This window comes from Chelonoidis abingdonii, chromosome 17 (assembly GCF_003597395.2).
Source record: "Chelonoidis abingdonii isolate Lonesome George chromosome 17, CheloAbing_2.0, whole genome shotgun sequence".
NCBI lineage: Eukaryota > Metazoa > Chordata > Testudines > Testudinidae > Chelonoidis > Chelonoidis abingdonii.
This window is the reverse complement of record NC_133785.1, coordinates 18,659,367-18,673,606: the sequence shown is the minus strand read 5'-3', so window position 1 is coordinate 18,673,606 and position 14,240 is coordinate 18,659,367. Positions and strand designations below refer to the sequence as shown.

The 14,240-nt window shown below is 44.4% G+C and overlaps 1 protein-coding gene across 5 annotated transcripts in view; it reads right to left on the bottom strand.

The window, feature by feature from the left end:
- Nucleotides 1-14,240, bottom strand: part of CHCHD6 (coiled-coil-helix-coiled-coil-helix domain containing 6) — a 191,841-nt gene that overhangs the window by 119,795 nt on the left and 57,806 nt on the right. For 3 of the 5 annotated variants that reach the window (XM_075073085.1, XM_075073081.1, XM_075073083.1), the window contains exons 5-6: nucleotides 11,959-11,979; nucleotides 1,563-1,646 (exon numbers count right to left, since the gene is read on the bottom strand). In XM_075073085.1, the coding sequence (XP_074929186.1) occupies nucleotides 1,563-1,646; nucleotides 11,959-11,979 (105 nt within the window). The remainder of the gene's footprint in view (nucleotides 1-1,562; nucleotides 1,647-11,958; nucleotides 11,980-14,240) is intronic. The other 2 variants (XM_075073084.1, XM_075073082.1) reach the window with 1 other exon arrangement.

The following is a 14,240-nucleotide window of genomic DNA, read 5'->3' as shown; positions in this document are numbered from 1 at the left end:
AAGAAGGAAAATATCTATGCATCAGCAATCTGAATGGGCTAAAGGTCTTCCATCTGATCTCAAACTAAGTGAAACTCCTGTAGCCAAAGCATCAGTCACCTTGTATTTAAAAGGTTAGTCCTATATAAGAATACAAGGAGAGGGCAAGGCAGGGCTGAACACAACTTCTCTCCAGCCCACAAGTCTGTAAAAAGGACAGACACACACACAAATACTCCGTAGTTTCCACTTTGGGAAACCAGATCTGGAGGGGAAAAAAAAAAAAAAAAAGACAGACACAGCATGAAGCCAAGAAATTGCAAAATTCCCTTTACATATGAATATATGGATGACTGTGATAGTTAGAGTGATAGTGGGTGGATTGTTTGTGCAGTGGAATCTCAATCTCCATTATCCATAAACTGAATTAAAACCTGAATTTATTGCAGCATTAAGTGGTAGTTTTAGTAGTTTATTTTTTAAATTAATTATACAGATAAAAGTGTTGCCACAATGTGCAACATAAAACTGCTCCTGGATATGTTTCATATTAATGGCATTAAAAAGTACTGTACAGAACAAACATGCACTAGCAGAGGGAGGGAAAGGAAACTAGATATGCTAAAAGAGTCCTCCCATTTTTACAATGTAATTTTCCAGTGAAAATGGGCCACTGTCACACTGCATGTTGGTAGTAAAGCAGATGGACAAATTCCACTGTCTCTTTGGGATCCACCTTCCTCCTCAATGCATTTTTCCCTGAGGCATACATCATCACTAGAAGTCAGAGCTGTGAAACTTCTCTGTCACAAGGTCTAATTGTTTCCAATTGTAAAATAATATTCTTTACGTTTATTAAAAAATAAATACTACTACTAACATTATTTCATTTTGTCAGGAAGAGAAAAAACACTTTAGTTCATAAGGAACAGTGTGACTGCTCCGATTTTTATTACATCAATTTTTAAAAACTCATTATGGTAAACAATTAAACAGAAGCAAATCCCACATTTAGAGGAGAGATTCAAATCCCTAAATGGATTTTCAAAGGTCATTTCAGGCTTAAAAGATGCCTGACAGTGTCTCTTTAAATCACATTCATTTCAAAGGCTTAGCCAGCACAAGACAGACAGTGCATTGCCGCAACACACTTTGATCTGTTGGGCTCCTCTGAGAAAAATTAATAATAGAACTTTAATTCATATGTATAGCAAGATTTGAGATTATTTTTAGTTTTTTGGCCATGGATTTTTAACAAAAAGAATGAAAACAAGGTAACTTTGCTTTCAACTAAACCCTGTGGTGAGAGAGAAAAATAAAAACCTGAATTTTTATAAACTAGTTCTTAAAAAATCATCCAATTAAAAACCAATTATCTTTCAAATGTGAGTTGTTTAAAGGTTCTGTTTGTGGAGCTGTTTGATTTAACTGCATAAGGTGGATGTGGGGGATAAATAATGGGGACTGACAGTTCCAGGTTTCAGCACAATGCTTCTTGTTTCTCTTCTCTGCTGATCCACTCGGATCCATGTCTGATCCCATTAGCATTCAGCCACTGCAAATGAAAGACAACATAGCCTTACCTTCCTCTCAATACGGGCCAACTGCTCCTTACAGAAGGCGTCCCGTCGTTTCAACTCCATCTCCTTGCACTGTAGCTCCCGCGCCTAGGAGGAAGAGCAAACAAACAGCCTATCAGCAGAACAGGATGGAGAAGAGGAAAGCTAGAGGGACAAGAATAGCAGGACAAGATTAGGACTGAAAGGAGTCCAGAAACCCCACATTATCCAGGACTGGTGTAGAGAGGCTCATACCAGGTCTCTCCAAATAGAATTCAGTCAGAGCTTCACCACATTAAACATACAGTTGCTTAGATCAGGATTGCTTTCAAAGTTCTAAAGGGCTGTCACAATCACACATCCATTCTCTACTTGACATGTATTCCTTCTCCCTAGTAAAGGAATGGCAATATAAGTCATCTAAGATGCATAATCATAAGTGACCCATATGGCCAATGTAGAACTTTTCCCCTGCCTTTTCCGGAGTTCCATCTAGTCTAGAGCCAAATCTCTCATATAAAAGGACTTCTACCACTTCCCTTAGGTGTCTATTCCACAAGATGCTTTAAAATACAAAACAAAAACCTCACCTTTGAACTCCTACCACTTAGGGTTTAAGAGAAGTCAAACAAGAGTCTACTCATTCTTAAGATCTTGAGGGTAACCCTGAATATCCAAACTGTATTTATACAGTACTATTAATAGCCCACACACTTCATTGCGCAGGCATTTGCTTTTATACTTACTTAGTGCTTAAATAAGGTGGCAAGGCAGCCCTCAGTTTCTTTCCATCCCTAGTGTCTATTCTCCCCTCCCACCCCCCAAGTATACATGGCCCCCAACCTTTGTTTTAGGTTTTACCCGACACCCTTTTTAAAAAAAAATAGGATTTTTTTGCTTCCTTGTAATAAAGCACAAGGTTACAGTGTCAAGTATCAGAGGCGTAGCCGTGTTAGTCTGAATCTGTAAGAGCAGCAGAGAATCCTGTGGCACCTTATAGAGTCAGCAAGTCAAGCATCTGAACACAAGCTTAAAGTATAACCTAGTCATCAGCCAGAAAAAACAGAATAAGAAAAATATAGGAATGTAACTTCCCCAATCAGAAAACAGTTTTGTACAGTTAGGAGTTCACTGCACTCTCTCACCCCCTATGTTAAAGTAGCATTGAGATAACAAGGCACTAATGGAATTGAACTGATATTTCTTATTAACAGCTTAAAATAAAAATCAGAAACATTAAAATTGCAGTGGAGGAGGGGAGAACGATGGAACTTGTGCCTCCAAAAGTCTGCATGACCATCTAACTTGGACCTTTCAAAGGCAAAATTATTAGACTGTTTCATATGAATACAAACGCTGCTAATCCATACACAGATCCAGCAGCATCGTTCTTAACTTTTAATGATGCCCGATTCAATTGCAGAGGATGCTGGTCCGATATGATTAAGCAGCCTGGACAGGAATGTCCCCTGTGGGCTCAGACCTGTCATTTTACAGCCAGTAGTCATTGTTAACGAGAAAAATTACATCTGAAAGCGAGTTGTTGCATGTTTCCTTCCCTTTGCTTTGCTGATGACAGATACACTGTGGTATAATGAGGGGATCTTTTAAGTTAGGGAGGGATGGGGGAAACAGATAAAGATGCTGGTAAAGAAGCAAGTAGGAGGCTTTTTTGTTACATGCATCATCTTTACAGAGATGATAATGGTCAACTTCTCTGAAGTGGTAACCAGATTTGAACCTTTCTGGTTCCCACACTTGCTTTCCCTGCCATTCAGGACTAGAATAAGGCATACACACCATAGGCCCATGCCTAAAGCCCCAGCTCCATGAGTCATGTGATTAAAGAAGAATTTCAGCTTCCATATTAAAAAAAGTGTTTCCATCCCTCATGGTGGCAAAGCAAAGCTTAAATGTGACTCAGGCATAATCAAATCCCCGAGTCTGCAGACTGCCTGGAAAAGACAATTGCCTTTCATAACTGTTGTTCTTCGAGATGTGTTGCTCATGTCTATTCCATTGTAGTTGTGTGCTCACCACATGCACTGGTGCTGGAAGCTTTTCCCTCAGTAGTATCCATAGAGGACTAGCTCTGGCACTCTCTGGAGTGGCGTGTGTATGCACTAGTATAAGGGGTGCCACTGTCTCCCCCCCTCCCTCAGTTCCTTCTTGCTGGAACTCCGACAGAGGGGAAGGAGGGTGGTTCATGGAATAGAAATGAGCAACACATCTCCAAGAACAACCTTTATAAAAGACAACCGTCTTCTTCTTCGTGTGCTTGCTCATCGCCATTCCATTGTAGGAGACTCCCAAGCAGTACCACTGGAGGCAGGTAGGAGTTCATGGACGTGTCGATTGCAACACAGCTCTGCCAAATCCAGTGTCATCTCTGGCTTGCTGGGTGATGGCATAATGCGTTGTGAACATGGGTACTGAAGACCACATTGTGGCTCTGCATATGTCCTGGACAGGGACATGTGCCAGGAAGGCAGCCAAAAATGCCTGAGCCCTAGTTGAGTAAGCCTTCACTATCAGTGAAGGCACAGTCTGTGCCAGCTTGTAACAACTACAGATGCAGGTGGTGATCCAACTCGAAATTCTGAGAGGACACCGGAAGGTCCTTCACTCTGTCTGCTACTGCGATAAAGAGCTGGATTGATCTGCAAAAGAGCTTGGTGCACTCCAAGTAGAAAGCTAGAGTGTGTAATCGCCTCTCCTCATTGGTCATGTGAGGCTTTGGACGCAACACGGGGAGGAAGATATTCTGGCTGACATGAAAGTGCGACACCACCTTTGGCAGGAAGGCAGAAGGGAGCTTTGTCCTTGTAGAATATTGTGTATGGGGGCTCCGAAGTGAGGGCTTTAATCTTGGCGACATCTCACCGAGGCAAAAGCTACAAGGAATGCAACCTTCTACAGCAAGTGGGAAAGGGAACAAGAAGCCATATGCTCAAAGGGCAGAGCCGTGAGCCTGGAGAGGAGCAGACTGAGGTCCCATTGGGGAATCAGGTCCCAGATAAGCGGAAAGAGTCTTTCAAGGCCTTTCAGGAACCTGATAGTCCATCTCACATGAGAATGCCTGGATGCGAAACTGGAAGGCCGATGTGGCTGCCTGGTGCACCTTGATCAAAGAGAAGGCGAGACTTTGGTGCTTTAAGTGAAGGAGGTAATCTAGGATGGACTGCAGAGACAACTAGGTCAGGGAAGATATTCCGCTCTAACGCCCAGCAGGAAAAAACACTTCCACTTTGCCAAGTAAGTTGCTCTAGTGGAGGGCTTTCTGGTCTCCAAGAGAACCTGTCGCACTTGATTGCAGCAGGCTTGTTCCTCTGGATTCAACCACACAGCATCCAAGCTGTGAGGTTCAGGTGCAGGAATTCACCGTGATCCTGCGAGAGTAGGTCCGGGTGGCTGGGAAGTGGCGACAAGGTTGCTACGGCCAGGTCCACGAGCACACTGAACCAATGCTGGTGCGATCATAATGACCTGTGCCTTGTCCCTCTTGATTTTCGAGAGGACTTTGCTGGTGAGCAGTACTGGCGGGAATGCATACATCAGGTCACCTGACCAAGACAGGAGAAAGGCATTGGATAGTGAGACTCTGCCAAGGCCTTGGAGAAACCAAAACTGATGACACTTTCTGTTCTGTCTGATGGCAAGCAGGTCCACTCAGGAAGCTCCCTATTTCTGGAAGACCATTCTGATGATCTCCGAGTGAAGGGACCACTTGCGGTGAGAGAAGAAAGACCTGCTGAGGTGATCCACCAATGTGTTCCGGACACTGAGGAGGTGCAAGACATTCAGGTGGATTGCATGCTGAATGCAAATGTCCCACAGACAGAGGAGCCTCCTGACACAGAGCCAGGGGAGCAGTGCTGCACTGATGGAGACCACTGGATGGGTCCCAAGGCAGGTTTACCCCTCAAACAGGGCACCTCAGTGGGCGGCACCAGAAGTGATAAAATGTCCTTACTGGCCTGAAAGGCCTCCATTATAGTCAGTACCTCCACATGCCACATGTTTCTTCCACTTCCCAGGGTGGCGAAGGGGGGGGCCGTGAAGTGGGCTCAACAGCACAGCGGGAGTCAGAACCTGGCCACCGTCCAGAGGGGAAGAGCTGCCCCACATGGGTCTTTGGTCTCCTCCAGCTCTCTCCTTCCCTTTCCAGGACATAAGAGAACACCCACTCCCGGTCTTTCTTTGCTTTTTAGCCAGTAAGGGGATGGGGATCAGCGCCAGTCAGAGGTCGGTGCCAGCGGTGCCCCTTATACTGGTACATACGCATGCCACTCCAGAGGCCGCCAGGGCCAGTCCCCTACAGATAACACTGAGGGAAAAACTTCTGGCACCAGTGCAATGTGGCGACCACACACACCTACAATGGAATGGACATGGGTAAGCACTCAAAGAGCAACAATAGTTTTGAGCATGGTGAACTGCCCCATGCATCTCAGAAGGGTGTCAATAGTAAGGAACCACTGCTCTGAGGACCACATCAACACTACCCCAACAGAGAAGACTGTGTTTTAAAACCAGAGGGAAAAGTGCAGTAGGTGCAGCAACCTACTCAAGTAAATACTGGGAGGACTCCTGCTACAATGGGTCTATCCCAGTGGTTCCCAAACTGGGGTTCACGAAATGTTACAGGAGGTTCTCCAGAAAAAATTCCCCAATGGTGGACAGAGCTGTCCTTAGGGATCCCTGGCAGCCCGGAGTCCCTGAACTTCCAAGAGCTAAGCAGATCAAAGCAAGCATAGCTATCACACTGAGGAGATTTAAACTTCAAGACTCCTTATACGAAATGGAAAGGGAGGTGGACATTCTTTGCTCTTTTTAAAATTAAATAGGCAGCTAGTATTGTTCTTAAAATTATGATGAAGAACAAGTTTAAGCTTTGTTGAAATGTGTGTTGCTTGCCTGGACTGCTCAAGTCCTGAATGCTTATGTAGGAGGAACTCTCTGAGTTGGCTTCTTAAATACCTTCATGCTGTTTCACATCTGATACTCCTTGATGAAACATAGGAGCCGTGTCTTATAACTGGCTTCATCAAAGTGATACAAGCTACGAAAGTGAGATCTTGGAAGAGTGTTCTTGTTTTCATAATACAATAAAAATACTGTAATGATAATTAATAATAGTGTGTAATAAGCATGTCATAAAAACAAACTTTATATTTCCAAGACCACTGCTCTTATAATTTATACTCAGGTAAAGGAGAAAACCCCGGGAAATATTCATTTTTAGAAGGGGGTTCATGAGAATTGACATTTTAGTGAAAAGGGTTCACAAGTTGTTAAAGTTTGGGAACCACTGGTCTATCCTAAGCCAATCAGAATACATTGGTCAATTATGGTCCATTGAGCTATTGTTATTCTCCTGCAACAGCATCCAACTTCTATCAAATAAAATAACTTCTCAAACAAACATCAACTCTGAGAGGAAAGGTGCTATAACTGCAAAGTCTAATACAGGAATGAGCCTGTTTACAAGATAAACAATTTAAAACATAATCATCATCTCTGCTTCTCCTCAACAGTTCATGGAGTAGCAGGGAACCATTATCCTGGGGGCAACATTCCAATCCAGTGGCATGAAAATATAGCGTAAGGAATAATACTGCAGGGTAGGGAGGGGTGTTGACAAGACAGGGGCCTACCTATCCCTCCAAAGTATTATGTAATCCCCATTATCACAGTAACTGTGTACCCCACAATCTTTAATACATCTGTCCTCAACAATCTGTGCGGTAGGGCAGTGCTAATATCCTAATTTCACAAATGGGGCACTGAGGCACAAAGAGACCAAGTGACCTGCCAATAGTCACAGAAGAAGTCTGTGCCAAGCAGGGAATTGAAGCCAGGTCTCCTGAATCCCATGCTAGCGCCCTAGTGACCGGACCATTCTTCCTCCCAATACCTGTTTTCCAATGAACTTCTGCAATAATTCTCTCCACTATCAGCATTATCCAGTTGAATTATAGACCAGAGGTTCTACAGAAAAAGCTTTACTTGGAACTCAGACAAGTTTTCAATGACTTGCTCATTTTAAATAACCCCACTGAAGTGCCTTGAGAAAGTCTATTTAGAGACAGATCTGCTTGAAAGTTGCTTTCTGTTTTCCTCTACCCCCAGCTGTTATGACTAAGAACTTTCGTATACTTTATCATAATGTTTGAAGTAAGTATGGTACAGTCAGAGAATGTGTCATTTGAAATATTCACTATAGCAAACATTACAAAACTGGGTTAGGCAACTAGGGACATTTTCCCTGAATGCAGGATATTTATTAAGAGCTCCTCTTGTCCTGCTGCTTATTCTCCACCTGAAGTCAGAAGCCTGTGATGTCCCAAACAGAGCTGGCTGCTGTGGAGATGATTATAAATTTCACAGAGGACTGAGACTGCAAGTGGCAAAGCAAGCATCAGAAACACTTTTCACGTCAAAAGTTTTTCACTAACAAAGGGATGGAGGAAGAAAGAAATATGTAACACCACACTGGTTTCTAAATAGAATGCTGCTGATCCATTTTGTGTCCATTTTTAAGAGGCTGAGTTGGGCTTGGGCATGTTGTGTGAGGAGTGATTGCGTTCCAGAGGAGCATTTGAGAGTAGAATACTGACTTCTCAACAACCAAATTCACACTCTTCTCAAACGAGTGATGTATCAGCATATCTAAAGGGAAGTGGAAACCATTTAGGGGAGATGGAATGTCTAACTGAAGGGGCACACTAGGCAAGGAGATTGAGGAGGTAAGGCAGAATGGACAACAGAGAGGACAGCACAGTGCAAATGGCCTCTTCCCTCCTGTGCAAGGAGGAGGGCATAAAATGGCTGACAACTGTCTGTAATTGAGTTGGGAACTGAGGGCTTGTCTGCATGCAGCTTTACTGCACGGTAAGCTAAGGTGTGAATCTACAGAGCACTAGCTTGCTGCAGTGCACTGCCTCATACTCCCATTTCAAAATGGAAATACGACAAAGCACACTACAGAACTTTTAGTGCGCTGTGTGTCCACACAGCTAGTTAGTGTGTGGCAAGCCAGGGTGTGACTGCACATTAGCTTGTTGTGTACTAACTCGCTGTGCAGGTAAGCCCTCAGTGCTCTCTAATCTCAAGGTGGAATAGTGAAGGTCCAGAGCCAGTGCACTACCTCACTCTGTTCAAGTGAGCAGCTGCTGCACCAGGCTTAGCACCTTCTAATTCCAAGGCTCAACTCTTTTAACCATACATCAGACGCTGGTGAAGTTTATTCAGTGAGATGGAGAGAGTGTGGAAGGGCCTTCTGAGGTTCCTTCTAATTTCTCTCTTTACACCTTCCTCCCACCCTATACGCAAAGGCTCTGCATAGAAACAATCCTCTTTTCAGCCAAGAAAGTCTGGACTTATCTCCCCAAAAACCACTGCTCTTGGGTCCACCATAAGGAGCTGTTGCAGAGCAACATGTGGCCCTCCTTCCATGCACCTCTCACTTCACCATGTAAGAAGTTATGAATAACTCTGAAGGCACCTGTGTTTGTTACTAAACTGGTTGGTTATTAATCATTGAGGAGTTGAGTACACTGCTCCCGCAGGCACAAAGAGTAAGAAACAAGCTTGGTACCCAATCTGAGAACTCCAGTGCCATGCTTGCGTCATACGGCAACGTTGTACTGGAGTTCAGAGGACTTTGCAATTAGTCTTCCCGTGCAAGTCTCATGGCAGGCATCATCCCAACTGTGTTAATTTATGTTTTATGCCCTTTATTCAAAATACAGATCTCAGTTTTACATTTTATTTATCTCTTTTCAGTTTGTGCAAAGGTCAGGCTTCCAGTAAACATCTGTGAGACATGCACATGCAAACCAGAGAGAAAATTTACAAGTAAAAGGAAGTTTGTTGGCAGGGACAGATTAAGGTAGACTAAACGAGATTCTGGAATGAGGCACAGCAATAGTGCACAGCTCACTATCGTTACCAGGCTGCTTCACTTAAAGAAGACTATCCAGGACCCCAAAATGTGGGGAAGACAAAAATCCATCATAGGGAAACTGGTTGTCTCCAAGTGAAGGGAGGTTTGACATAAGAGAAAAGGTCCATAGCACAGCCCATGGGAGTTCTTCCCAGAGGCAATTCACAGAATCTGGTAACAGATACTTCTGAAATTTATTTATCCATGAACAACACTCAGCAGGGCACATATGCTACAAACTTTTACTCCTGGGGGAATACTGCACCACTGCATGTGCACAGAATGTATGTCCCCTGCTGATTTCTTTGCTTCCCCGCAGAAAAATGACTTTCTGACAGGGAAGCAAAGGAAAGCCACAAAAGCAGTCATGCAACCCTTCCCAGCAGTATGTTTCAGGTGTCCAGGGCAGCCAGTGGAAAGGCAAATCAATGTGAGGTAGGCGGTGGGACTGGGGAAGGCCCAGCTGGTGGTTCCTACCCTGTGCCAAGCTCAGCTGCTAGCCCCAGCTGGGCTGGGGAGGATGGAACTTCCTGTTCCCCTGCACAGCATCCAGGGCCGTGTCAGACCCACTCCCAGATTTCTCCCCCAGCTGTAGGAAACTCTGCTAACTACTCCCCCACTCACCCCACCCCACCCCCACATCCTTCCTGCACACATCACTGCATCCGGACCCCCTCATGCTAAGCCTCATCCCCCCCACAGCCACAATCCCCACCCTACCGTGCCCCAACCACCTGCACCTGGATCCCCACCCCCACTGAGCACCACTCCCCAGCATATGGACCCCCCACACCTAGACCCCCCTCCCCATGCTGAGTCCCAACCATCTTCACCTGGATCTCTGCAGACTCCCATTACCATTGCACCCAGAACCCCACCACAAATCCCTGTGCACCCAGATCCCCCCCCCACATCCAGATGTTCCACTGAACCGCCCACACCCAGATTGCCCCACACAGAACCATCTCAACCCACACCTGGATCCCCCCATACTAAGTCCCTCCACACTTCGATCCTGCCTTATTGAGCCTGCCTGCCTGCACCTGGTGCAGCTGGCACAGCAGGGCAGGGCCCTGGCACGTTTCTGGGGCAGGCCCAGTCCTTGCACTGTGTCAGGGTTGGGTGCAGCCTCACAGCTGAGTCTGTGTCCTGGGGGTGTGGGGGGGGGGGTGTGATCTCCCACCTCTGTGCAGCCAGTGGCCTGTGCTCCCCAGTCCCAATACTGGAGCCTCCACATTTATTTGACAAATAAAATTTTCAGAATTTTGCAGAATTTTAAAATACTGTGCATAGAATTTTTACTTTTTTGGCACAGAATACCCTCAGGAGTAACAAACTCCAACACTGTTTTACAGGGTCAGAAGCATGGGACAGCACCTCCTTACACCCCATCCCACTAGAAAAAAAAAAAATCTAACCTCTTTTACAAATTCCTTTTTTCTATTTTAAATTATTTTAATTTTGGGGGGGGGAGGGGGAATCAGCTTCCCCAAAGGAATCCAGTACCATAGATAAGATGTCTCATCTGGGGCACCTCAGTGTAACAACTGCAGACACTTGTTGCTCGTGCCTGCCTATGTGTCTTCTTCAGTCACTAGAGCAGACAGGATACTGAAGAGAACCCTGTTCAGGACCCCAGGACTGGAATAACAGGTGTGCTACTGGTCAAGATTGAAGTGCACCAGCAAAGGAGCATGTCCTAGAACTGAAATAGCTGGAGTGCTGCTGGTCAAGACTAACGGGCAATGGCTGAGCTGAAAGGTGCAAAGCAAGACTGAAACGGTAAGGGATGCTGTAAATCAAGACTGAGATCTGTGTAAAGAGGGGCATACAGTACTGAAATAAAGGGTTATTTAAATCAGGATTAAGTTGCATTGGCAGAAATCTAGCGAATCAACAGCAGTTGGTACAGTTCTCAATGTCTGTGTTAGGTAGCTCAGACCTGCAAAATCACCCTGGAGTTTTTTTGTCCCCAAAGTATACTACAGGTAGGGCCCTGCGCGGATACAAAATTTATATCAGCATCCAATCCGCAAAAATGGTCTGCAGATATAAAGCAGATATCCGTGGATTTGCAGGGCTCTAACTACAGGTCCTCTAGAGTCCAGCCCTACTATCACTTCCACAGAAATCAAAGGAAGTTTTTAACACCAACTAGTGGGTTCAGACTTGGGCCCTAATGAGCAACATTGGAGAAACCTTTGTTTCCTCCCTGCCTCTGCTACCTACTTAACCCCACATACACATACCCATCACTCTATCAAGTTTGGTCTCAGCAGCTGTAAGCTACACAAAAGGAACCAGTGAAAGTCTTTATGGAGAAAATAATATGCAATTTTCTAGCTGAACACCTTTTAAAATGTAATGACAAAATAAAATCCTGCATCTGTGCTCGGCAATAACAATCTGTAGGCATGCAGTAACAATATGATAACTCGGAATAAGCAAGATGCAGACAAAAAGAGATCTTACCCAGGCATCCAAATCCGCAGGCTTGGGGGAAAAAAGTGGGGGAGGAGGGGGAGAGAAAAGGAAAGGAAAGGAAAGGGGAGAAAAAAAAAAAAAGATATCCGTGATTTATGGAGGCTGCTTACTGCTGCACAATACAGCTCAGAAAAGTTCTTTAAAAGTGGCAAGCATTTTAACAGTGCACCTATGTCCCCTGTTAGCTACTGTGCTGTAAATAGAGGCTGTTAAATGGTCTTAGGCTTGGTAGTTAAAGAAAAATAAAAACAACCACCCAACCCCCACCCACCCACCACGCGCACCCTCTCTCTCTCTCTCTTTCTGCAATGAATGCTGCACAGTGCTCCCTATTGAGCAGATGAGCGGCAAAGACAGATGTGACACAGCCAGAGTCATGCAAGGCACTGCACAACATTAGAGATACTGGTATCAGTAGCAGCACACAGCAAGGTGTGTGGTATTGTCAGGTGCACTGTAACAGACAAGGCCAAAAGCCCTGCTGCTTCCAAATTCCCCAGGAGGAGCAGGTACAGTATCTCCTGAACAAGAGCAGTTTTATATACTCAAGGTGACCTAGCTAGCAAGTCATCTTCACTCATGTAGTTGCACCGGATACCTTACAGTTGACAGTTCAGTCAGTGAAAATGTGATCAGTCAATGACCAGCTTTTCAGCCATGGCCCCTTTCATAGGCAGACCAATATTCCTACGGTATATAGTCTGAACCTCTCTACCAAACCCGTCTTATTTTGCTCCCTCATCTTTTGCTTGCAAGGTCTTTGTTTAGGGACTCCACAGTGAAGATGCACAGATCACAAGGATTTCAGTATCTCCTGTCTCTCACTTTTTATTATTATTTTTGACTTAAGCAATAACCCAGCAGCAGCAAAGCAAGTATAAAATGATAAACACCTCTCATGCCCATAAACAGCCTGGTTTCAGACAGATGTTTAGAAAGCAGCCAGAGTGCTTATTCGTTGTCAAGGACTGCTGCATCTCCCCTGCTTCCTGAGGTTACACTCACTCAGCAGAACATTCTGTAAGTGGTTACTTTGGAAGGGCTCGCCTTTTTTATCCCAATTATTTAATTAAATAATTAATTAAAATTATTTAATTTTTATTTATTTATTTAATTAAATAATTAATTAAAATTATTTAATTTTACAATTAAATTGTAAAAATTTTATCACAATTATTTATTGGAGGGGGTTTGGCGAAGCAGGAGGGATGTTCTTGTTGGTCGTAGTTCAGTGCCAGAGACAGCATACGGCACAGAGCAATTGGTTTATGGAAGCTGCTGTTTTCATGGCACAGAGCAGCCACTTGAAGTTGTGGAGGGATGAAATGTGATTAGCTATGCGTCCAGGTCTGTCCTGATCCTCTGCAATAGCAGAGGTGGTGGAACTGAACGTTTACAGCTCATCTGGGTAAAGCCAATTCCCTCCTTTAAGCGATTCACCACAACCAGAAACAAGTCTTCAGTCTTCAGTCCACCAAGACAACACGTCAAGCATTCACTAACAATTGACAACTGATCATGACAGTAGCCTGGTTTCAACAATATTTTTCTTCCCATCTGTATTTGCAGTTTAGACAGGATATGCTGGTTTTGTTTATTTTAACCTCTCCATTGCTGTACTGTACTCTGCCCTCAGTAGATGGGTGGGAGGGAATGGGTACAGGTTGTAATGCATATTATTACTTCAGTAGATATGCCATATACAGGTAGCTTTCTGACGGATTTGTGTCAGTCATCGATAGGACACTTAAGTCGTTAACTGTCAAGCTCCTAAGGGAAAAACATTTGCATCAAAAATCCATAAACATTGGCACCGACTCACTCTCTTTTGGGCAGCCTCAGCAGAGGCGCAGAATATTAAGAATGAACTTGCCGCATCACATTTGAAGGGGCCTATCTATGTCAGGTTTGAGATGCAGTGGTATATATGTGTGGGGGTAACTCTGCAAGGGAAGTTTGTATTATTATTCCCATGCTGTACCTGTTCTACGGATACAAGGCTTCATTCTCAAAGGCTTTAAATTTGTCACCTTTCACAAAGAATAAAATTCACTTTAAGAGAGTCATTAAACGGAAACAGAAAAGTTTATCAAACAGTCCAGAATGTGACTAGACCAGCTCCTATATTGGAAAAGTCAATCACTTCCTGAGTAAGGGCCCAGCTAAGTGGAAAATAAGAAGAGAGATTCAAAAGGAAGCCACCTCTGAGGTCTACTTGGTTAAAATTTGCCATTGGGCAGGCCCGTGCCAACAGGTTTGGATGGACCTGC